This window comes from Rana temporaria, chromosome 3 (assembly GCF_905171775.1).
Source record: "Rana temporaria chromosome 3, aRanTem1.1, whole genome shotgun sequence".
Classification (NCBI taxonomy): Eukaryota; Metazoa; Chordata; class Amphibia; order Anura; family Ranidae; genus Rana; species Rana temporaria.
The window spans coordinates 478,167,376-478,177,598 of NC_053491.1; the positions used below are offsets into that span (position 1 = coordinate 478,167,376).

General features: G+C 45.8%; 1 protein-coding gene across 4 annotated transcripts in view; it reads right to left on the reverse strand.

Annotated features, from left to right (window-relative positions):
- Positions 1 to 3,145, reverse strand: part of LOC120933640 (alpha-2,8-sialyltransferase 8F-like) — a 38,400-nt gene extending 35,255 nt beyond the window's left edge. The window contains exon 1 of one of the 4 annotated variants that reach the window (XM_040346955.1): positions 2,948 to 3,145. Coding sequence is in view for 2 of the 4 variants with exons in the window: in XM_040346953.1 (XP_040202887.1) it covers positions 1,056 to 1,156 (101 nt within the window). In the remaining 2 variants the exon portion in view is untranslated. Of the gene's footprint in view, positions 1 to 528; positions 705 to 1,055; positions 1,183 to 2,001; positions 2,099 to 2,947 lie in introns of those variants that run through there. The other 3 variants (XM_040346954.1, XM_040346953.1, XM_040346951.1) reach the window with 3 other exon arrangements.
- Positions 3,146 to 10,223: the final 7,078 nt, after the last annotated feature.

Sequence of the window (10,223 nt, forward strand, 5' to 3'; positions counted from 1 at the left end):
AACAAGACATGGTCCTTACTCCTTCTCTAATGTCTTTCTTCCCCTCTCTCTACTCCTACACTCACATACTAAGGATGGAGACCGCCACACCTCTGCAGTATTATCAAATCTCAAAGACTTACTGGTGGTGTCCAGGTCCTGGCTGGCTCTACAGACGCTGGTAGAAGATGTAACATGCCAACCCAGTACTCTGGATCATGAGGACCTTCCAACACCTCACCATTATATGGTATAGCACAATGGTAATAGAGCAGATCGGGATATCTCAGGATGTGCAGTGAGTAATTACACTCTGGGCCGGTAGAAGTGACCATGGAAAGGTGTGTCATGAAAAATGTCACCTTGCCTTTGGTGGTGTTCCCAATCAGTCAATCAGTGAAGGAGCAGTTTCATGAAGGTAAGTGAAAACAAGACATGGTCCTTACTCCTTCTCTAATGTCTCTCTTCCCCTCTCTCTACCCCTACACTCACATACGAAGAATGGAGTCCACCACATTTCTGCAGTATTATCAAATCTCAAAGACTTACCGGTGGTGTCCAGGTCCTGGTTGACTCTGCAGACTCTGGTAGAAGAGGTAACATGCCAACCCAGTACTCAGGATCAGGAGGACCTTCCAACACCTCACCATTATATGGTATAGCACAATGGTAATAGAGCAGATTGGGATGTCTCGGGATGTGCCGTGAGTAATTACACTCTGGGCCGGTAGAAGTGACCATGGAAAGGTGTGTCTTTATTACCATAGATAATAATTCAACACCTTATGTAAACTTTAAAAGATACTTAAAAGATAATTCCATAGACTCTCTGTCATGCTTATCACACATAAATCTCTATTCCTGGCATGTTGCAGAGCTGGACATGCAAAATGTTGCTTTGCCTTTGGTGGCGTTCCCAATCAGTGAAGAAGCAGTTCCATGAAGGTAAGTGAAAACAAGACATGGTCCTTACTCCTTCTCTAATGTCTCTCTTCCCCTCTCTCTACCCCTACACTCACATACTAAGGATGGGGTCCACCACACCTCTGCAGTATTATCAAATCTCAAAGACTTACCAGTGGTGTCCAGGTCCCGGCTGGCTCTGCAGACTCTGGTAGAAGAGGTAACATGCCAACCCAGTACTCAGGATCAGGAGGATATTCCAACATCTTATCATTATATGGTATAGCACAATGGTAATAGAGCAGATCGTGATGTCTCGGGATGTGCAGTGAGTAATTGCACTCTGGTCACCATGGAAAGGTGTGTCTTTATTACCACAGATAATAATGCAAAACCTTATGTAAACTTTAATGCCGCGTACACACCATCACTTTATGTGATGAAAAAAAATGACGTTTTTAAAAACGTCACTTTAATTGACTGTGTGTGGGGGAAAACGTTGTTTTATGTCTTGTAAAAAACGACCAAAAAAAATTGAAGCATGCTTCAATTTTATGTGTCGTTTTTCAAAAGTGCACTTTTTACTTTACAGAAATTGACCGTGTGTAGCAAAAAACGTCGTTTTCTAAGACGTTTTTTCATCCACGCATGCCCAGAAGCTACTTATGAAGCAAGCTTCAATGGTAAAACGTGGTGGAACGTAACCTCACTTTGCAAGAACATTGTGAGAAAAACGATGGTGTGTAGGCAACTTCGTCTTTGAAAATTGAAGTTTCAAAAACGTCATTTTTTACTTCACAGAAAGTGTCGTTTTTTTTCATCACATAAAGTGATGGTGTGTATGCGGAATTAAAGATAATTCCATAGACTCTCTGTCATGCTTATCACGCATAAATCTCTATTCCTGGCATGTTGCAGAGCTGGACATGCAAAATGTTGACTTGCCTTTGGAGGTGTTCCCAATCAGTGAAGAAGCAGTTCCATGAAGGTAAGTGAAAACAAGACATGGTCCTTACTCCTTCTCTAATGTCTCTCTTCCCCTCTCTCTACCCCTACACTCACATACTAAGGATGGGGTCCACCACACCTCTGCAGTATTATCAAATCTCAAAGACTTACCGGTGGTGTCCAGGTCCCGACTGGCTCTACAGACGCTGGTAGAAGAGGTAACATGACAACCCAGTACTCAGGATCAGGAGGACATTCCAACATCTTATCATTATATGGTATAGCACAATGGTAATAGAGCAGATCGGGATGTCTCGGGATGTGCAGTGAGTAATTGCACTCTGGTCACCATGGAAAGGTGTGTCTTTATTACCACAGATAATAATGCAAAACCTTATGTAAACTTTAATGCCGCGTACACACCATCACTTTATGTGATGAAAAAAAATGACGTTTTTAAAAACGTCTCTTTAATTGACTGTGTGTGGGGGAAAACGTCGTTTTATGTCTTGTAAAAAACGACCAAAAAAAATTGAAGCATGCTTCAATTTTATGTGTCGTTTTTCAAAAGTGCACTTTTTACTTTACAGAAATTGACCGTGTGTAGCAAAAAACGTAGTTTTCTAAGACGTTTTTTCATCCACGCATGCCCAGAAGCTACTTATGAAGCAAGCTTCAATGGTAAAACGTGGTGGAACGTAACCTCACTTTGCAAGAACATTGTGAGAAAAACGATGGTGTGTAGGCAACTTCGTCTTTGAAAATTGAAGTTTCAAAAACGTCATTTTTTACTTCACAGAAAGTGTCGTTTTTTTTCATCACATAAAGTGATGGTGTGTATGCGGCATTAAAGATAATTCCATAGACTCTCTGTCATGCTTATCACGCATAAATCTCTATTCCTGGCATGTTGCAGAGCTGGACATGCAAAATGTTGACTTGCCTTTGGAGGTGTTCCCAATCAGTGAAGAAGCAGTTCCATGAAGGTAAGTGAAAACAAGACATGGTCCTTACTCCTTCTCTAATGTCTCTCTTGCCCTCTCTCTACCCCTACACTCACATACCAAGGATGGGGTCCACCACACCTCTGCAGTATTATCAAATCTCAAAGACTTACCGGTGGTGTCCAGGTCCCGGGTGGCTCTGCAGACTCTGGTAGAAGAGCTAATATGCCAACCCAGTACTCAGGATCAGGAGGACCTTCCAACGTCTCACCATTACAGTATATGGTATAACACAAAAGTGATAAAGCAGATCGGGATGTCTCAGGATGTGGAGTGAGTAATTACACTCTTGTCAGGTGGTAGTGCCCATGGAAAAGTGTGTCTTTATTAGCATAGATAATAATGCCTTATGTAAACTTTATAAGAACATTAAATAGAATCTCTACCATAAACCTTTTTTCCTGGCTTGGTGCACAGCGGCACATGCAAAACGTTGCCTTGCCTTTGGTGGTGTGCAACACCCTAAGTAAACTTTATAAGAAAATTCCACAGAATCTCGGCCATGCTGGCAAGTTTAAAGACTGACTTATCAAACGCCATGATTTCCCTACACTGCACTGATGATGGCAAAATAGCCTGAAACAGCTGTGTGTACTTTGGTATAAATGGTTCTATAATATTGGGCTATGTTTGCACTATACACCAGTGGTTCTGGATGTACAGCTGCCTAATGAGGCATAAAGCAATGATTTGAATGGCTCTACCCACTGTCCTGAAATGAGGAATACTCCTCTAATTTTGGGGATTTGTGATAAGGCACACAATCAGACTTTTTGACATCAAACCTCTGACGGACCTGTTTTTGCAGACAATCCGACCATCGGAGAAATGTTTTTGCTTTTTCATCAGGCAAATGTTCACTGTGAGAACAGACAAATTACATTTCTAAAGGAAAAAAAGTAATTTACAACTAATCGCGGCTGAGCCTGTAATGAATTGTCGGGTCCCGGGAATATAGATAAAAGTCATAAAAAAAAAAGCATGGGTTCCTTCCCCAGTCCATTACCAGGCCCTTTGGGTCTGGTATGAATATTAAGGGGAAGCCCGAACTAAAATTTAAAAAAAAAAATGTGTGAGGGTCCCCCCCAAATTCCATACCAGGCCCTTCAGGTCTGGTATGGACATTAAGGGGAACCCCGCACCATTTTTTTAAATGGCATAGGGTTCCCCCTCAAAATCCATACCAGACCCTTAAGGTCTGGTATGAATTTTAAGGGGAGCTTTGTGCCAAAATAAAAATAAAAGAGAATAGGGGTCCCCCCAAAAATCCATACCAGACCCTTATCCGAGCAAGCTACCTGGCAGGCTGAAGGAAAAGAGGGGGGACGAGAGAGTGCCCCTCCCCATCCTGAACCGTACCAGGCCACATGCTCTCAACATGGGGAGGATGCCGAAAAGCAGAGGTTCACTTTTTGTGTGGACCTCCGCTTTAATCCCATTGAGAACTTGTGGTCAATCCTCAAGAGGTGGGTGAACAAAAAAAAAACCTCACAAATTCTGACAAACTCCAAGCATCGATTATGCAAGAATGGGCTGCCGTCAGTCAGGATGTGGCCCAGAAGTTGATTGATAGCATACCGGGGTGAACTACAGAGGTCTTGAAAAAGAACGGTCAACACTGCAAATATTGACTCTTTGCATAAACTTAATGTAATCGTCAGTAAAAGCCTTTGATACTTATGAAATGATTGTAATTATACTTCAGTACCCCTTTTTGCGATTCGGCACTGCGTTGCTTTAACTGACAATTGCGCAGTCGTGCGACGTGGCTCCCAAACAAAATTGGCGTCCTTTTTTTCCCCACAAGTAGAGCTTTCTTTTGGTTGTATTTTATCACGTCTGCGGTTTTTATTTTTTGCGCTATAAACAAAAATAGAGCGACAATTTAAAAAAAAAATATATATTTTTTACTTTTTGCTATAATAAATATCCCCCAAAAATATATATAAAACTACGTATTCTTCTACATATTTTTCGTAAAAAAAAATCGCAATAAACGTTTATTGATTGGTTTCCGCAAATGTTATAGCGTCTACAAAATAGGGGATAGTTTTATGGCATTTTTATTAATATTTTTTTTTACTAGTAACGGCGGAGATCAGCGATTTTTCTCGGTACTGCGACCTTATGGCGGACACTTCGGACACTTTTGACAATTTTTTGGGACCATTGGCATTTTTATAGCGATCAGTGCTATAAAATGCATTGATTACTGTAAAAATGTCACTGGCAGGGAAGAGTGAACACTAGGGGGCGAGGAAGGGGTTAAAAATGTTCCCTCATTGTGTTCGAACTGAAGGGGGGGTGGGACTGACTAGGGGAAACGACAGATCTCTGTTCATACATTAAACGAAAAGAAAAAAGCTGCGCTAGTGAAAAAATTATTAATGAATAAAGTGCACTAATAAATATAAATGAAAAATTAGCGTCAATAGACTTATAAAAAAGGTACAGAATTAAATCAATCCTAATGTATGTGTATAATAATAAAGTCCATAAATAAATTCAGACTATGAATCTCCAAAGGGAAAAAATGATAATCCACAGCATCCCGTGACCATGTCCCTATTGAGACGAAATGTTGGGTAAGCGACGTTCTGACGTCACCGCGTCACTAGCCAGACCCCAAAGATACGGCAGTTAGATCGAGGAGCCGGCCGGCTCGATTGTGTTTATGCCTTCATCGTTTTGCCTGATGTCAGTGCGCATTTTATGTGATTTAATAAATATACCAATGATTTTATGCTATGTGAGTTTTTTATGGTACGTCTTGCAATTGGCATATTGGATGAGGCAACTATTCCAGTAACGCTTTTCCTGGTGGAGATCTGTGTGGAGAGCACTAGTACATACATGCGTTTTTGATCTCCTGTAATTAAGAGATCATGCACAGCTGGTAAGCGGCAGTGCAGCTTTTTTTTTCTTCGTTTATCTTGTCCAGTGTTGTATAACATTTTTAGTTGCTGCTTGATGCCATTTGAATGAGCGCAGTATTTTTTCCATTATTGTCTGTTCATACATTGTATGAACATGCGATCATTACTCCCCCTGAAAGGACCGGGAGCTGTGTGTTTACACACACAGCTCCCGGTTCTCGCTCTGTCACAAGCGATCGCGGGTGGCCGGCGGTGGTCATGCCCGCCGGGGCACTCGCATCGGCACCAGGGGAGAGCAGGGGGCATGTCCCTAGTGGCCGCAATGCAAAAAAAAACATTTATAAATAAAAAAAAAATTAAAAAGGGGGGTTGCCATCCAAGCCCTGGGGACAGTTGTGCTGCCTGTACCCCCCTGATGGCGGCCCTGACCACGTGAATTTCAGTCCCACTATTAGTCACTGATAGCCGCCATTACAAGTAAAAAATATATAAAAATTCCATAAAAATATCCAATATTTTGTAGACGCTATAAATATTGCGCAAACCAATCAATATACTCTTATTGGGATTTTTTTTTCCAAAAACATGTAACAGAAAATATATTGGCCTAATTTGATGAAGAAATAACGGGCCAGATCCTCAAAAGAGATACTCCGACTTAACTGCTGTTCAGTCTGTGTGTAACTTTGGAAACAATCCTCAAAAGGCTTTTTCCAAAGTTAGACAGAAGATCCGGCATGTGTAATTGAATTACACTGCCGAATCTTAGGATGCAGTACCGCATCCGCCGCTGGGGGCATTTCGAGTCGAAATGCCGTTGCTAGTATGCAAATTAGCACTTAAGGCGATCCACAAAGCTTTCTAGCTTCGTTTTTGCGCCGTAAGTGTTATTTTGCAAGTGTAAAATTAGGGCTGGTTCTACAAAGTGTAAACTAGTCACACCTTGTAAAAGCCCATTCCAGCGACGGCATTTGGTATGCTTTCCCGAGGGAGAACTCCACGGCAATTTGTAAAAAACAAAACCGGCATGGGTTCCCCCCCAGGAGCATACCAGGCCCTTAGGTCTGGTATGGGTTGTAAGGGGACCCCCCCTACGCCGAAAAATCGACGTAGGGGTCCCCCTACAATCCATACCAGACCCGTATCCAAAGCACGCTACCCGGCCGGCCAGGAATGGGAGTGGGGACGAGCGAGCGCCCCCCCCCTCCTGAGCCGTGCCAGGCCGCATGCCCTCATCATGGGGGGGTTGGGTGCTCTGCGGCAGGGGGGCGCACTGCGGGCCCCCCCACCCCAGAGCACCCTGTCCCCATGTTGATGAGGACAGGACCTCTTCCCGACAACCCTTGCCATTGGTTGTCGGGGTCTGCGGGCTGAGGCTTATCGGAATCTGGGAGTCCCCTTTAATAAGGGGGCCCCCAGATACCGGCCCCCCCACCCTAAGTGAATGGATATGGGGTACATCGTACCCCTATCCATTCACCTGGAGGCAAAAAGTAAAAGTTAATAAACACACAACACAAGGCTTTTTAAAATATTTTATTATTCTGCTCCGGACGCCCCCCCTGTCTTCGTTATTAGCTCAATTACCAGGGGGGGCTTCTTCTTCCGCTCTCCGGGGGTCTTCTCCGCTCTCCGGGGGGGGTTTCTTCTTCCGCTCTCCGGGGGGGGGCTTCTCCGGACTCCGGGGGGCTTCTTCCATCTTCTCCCCTCTTCCGCTCTTGACTCGGCGAACCCCGGTTCTTCTGCAGCTCTCCGGTGCCTTCTTCTTCAGCGCTGGCTGCCTGCTATGTTTGTGTGTTAGCTCGATTTCAAACAGGCAGCCAGCGCGGTCTTCTGTGGCGTCAGGGTCTTCTCTTCCTTTCTTCCGATGTTGCCTCGTCGCCTGTTGTCGCTGTAATGATGGAAGCGCGCCTTGCATCCCATTTATATAGGCATCACCGTCCCATCATGCTCCGGCAGGTACCCACGTGGTGGGTGCCTACCCACGTGCACCCACCACGTGGGTACCTACCGGAGCATGATGGGACGGTGATGCCTATATAAATGGGATGCAAGGCGCGCTTCCATCATTACAGCGACAACAGGCGACGAGGCAACATCGGAAGAAAGGAAGAGAAGACCCTGACGCCACAGAAGACCGCGCCGGCTGCCTGTTAGAAATCGAGCTAACACACAAACATAGCAGGCAGCCAGCGCTGAAGAAGAAGGCACCGGACAGCTGGAGAAGAACCGGGGTTCGCCGAGTCAAGAGCGGAAGAGGGGAGAAGATGGAAGAAGCCCCCCGGAGTCCGGAGAAGCCCCCCCCCGGAGAGCGGAAGAAGAAACCCCCCCCGGAGAGCGGAGAAGACCCCCGGAGAGCGGAAGAAGAAGCCCCCCCTGGTAATTGAGCTAATAACGAAGACAGGGGGGGCGTCCGGAGCAGAATAATAAAATATTTTAAAAAGCCTTGTGTTGTGTGTTTATTAACTTTTACTTTTTGCCTCCAGGTGAATGGATAGGGGTACGATGTACCCCATATCCATTCACTTAGGGTGGGGGGCCGGTATCTGGGGGCCCCCTTATTAAAGGGGACTCCCAGATTCCGATAAGCCTCCGCCCGCAGACCCCGACAACCAATGGCAAGGGTTGTCGGGAAGAGGTCCTGTCCTCATCAACATGGGGACAGGGTGCTCTGGGGTGGGGGGGCCCGCAGTGCGCCCCCCTGCCGCAGAGCACCCAACCCCCCCATGTTGAGGGCATGCGGCCTGGCACGGCTCAGGAGGGGGGGGGGCGCTCGCTCGTCCCCACTCCCATTCCTGGCCGGCCGGGTAGCGTGCTTTGGATACGGGTCTGGTATGGATTGTAGGGGGACCCCTACGTCGATTTTTCGGCGTAGGGGGGGTCCCCTTACAACCCATACCAGACCTAAGGGCCTGGTATGCTCCTGGGGGGGAACCCATGCCGGTTTTTTCTTTGAAAATTGGCATGGAGTTCTCCCTCAGGAATGCATGCCGCTGTCATTTTTTTTTTTTCCCCGACGCAACTTTTTTAAGCCGTCGCGATCCTCAAAACTCGGCGTAACGTAACTTCGCGCATGCGCAGTACGGCCGGCGCGGGAGCGCGCCTCATTTAAATGGGACTCGCCCCATTTGAATAGGAACGCCTTGCGCCGGCGGAATTTTAGTTACACAGCCTGAAATTTCTAGATAAGTGCTTTGTGGATCAGGCACTTAGGGCCATATTCTGAGTAAATCTCCGCCAGCTTCGCTTAGGGCACTTACACTCCGCTGTCCCAACTTACTGGAGCAGGTGTTGTATTCCCCAACCACTTGCTCCATAAGTTGGGACAGCGGAGTGTAAGTGTCCCGGCGTAGCCTGGCGGATCTCCAAGGGGGCGGCTTCTATTCAAATGAAGCGCGCCCCCGATACAAAAGAACTGGGCATGCGCCGGGCTGCAAAAAGCCCAGTGCGCATGCTCCAGTTCTCGGCGGAAAACGTCAATGACGCCGACGTGTGCGTCATTGACGTAAAGTCGTATTCAAGAACGACTTACGTAAACGACGTATCCGACGAAAAAACACGACGGGGACCCGACGCCATCCGTAACATGGCCTACGCGAGACTTGCGGAAACTTACCCCTCATATAGCAGGGGTAAGTTTCCGCTTACGCAAACGACGTTAGCGACGGTTACGCGACGCGAACTCGTTTGTGAATCGGCGTAGAAGGATCATTTGCATACGCAAATGACTCCTTCACTTAAATGCCATCTAGCGGCGGCCGGCGTCATTGCATTTAAGATCCGCCAGTGTAAGTGACTTACAGATGGCGGATCTTAAGTGTATCTATGCAAAACTGATTCTGAGAATCAGGAGCATAGATACACGGGTCAAAAAAGGGAGTTACGATGGAGTATCCTGAGTTACTCCATCGTAACTTTACTCAGAATATGGCCCTCAGGTAGAAACTTTAAGGCAGTGTAACTTAAATTGGATTTTTTAAGTTACGTCAGGTTTTTGTGGATCTGTCCCAACATTTTTTACATTTTTTTATGTAAGTAAAAACATATTTTTTTTTTTTTTTAAATTCTCGCTCTTTTTTGTTTATAGAGCAAAAAATCCAAACTGCAGAGGTGATCAAATACCACCAAAATAAAGCTCTATTTGGGAAAAAAGGACGTAAATTTTATTGGTGTACAGCATCATGAGACCGTGTAATTGTCAGGTAAATCAACACTGGCCTGGTCAAGAAGGGGGGTAAACATTCTGGAGGCAGATCTCAATCCAGTAATGTGCACGAGAGTAACCAGTAACAACTCTCTCCCTTCTCATAGGCTCAGTGACAGCAGCAGGAGCCTCTGTCAATCACAGCCAGTGAGGAGGAAGCAGGGAGTGAGGCTGAGCCACGCTGTGTGTGTGAGCCAGCATGAGGCACTTGGTGGGGAGGAGGAGCCAGAGGACCCCAGAAGAGAAGAAGCGGGGACAATTTGTGGAAAACCATTGCATGTGCATGTAAGTATAACATATTTGTTATTT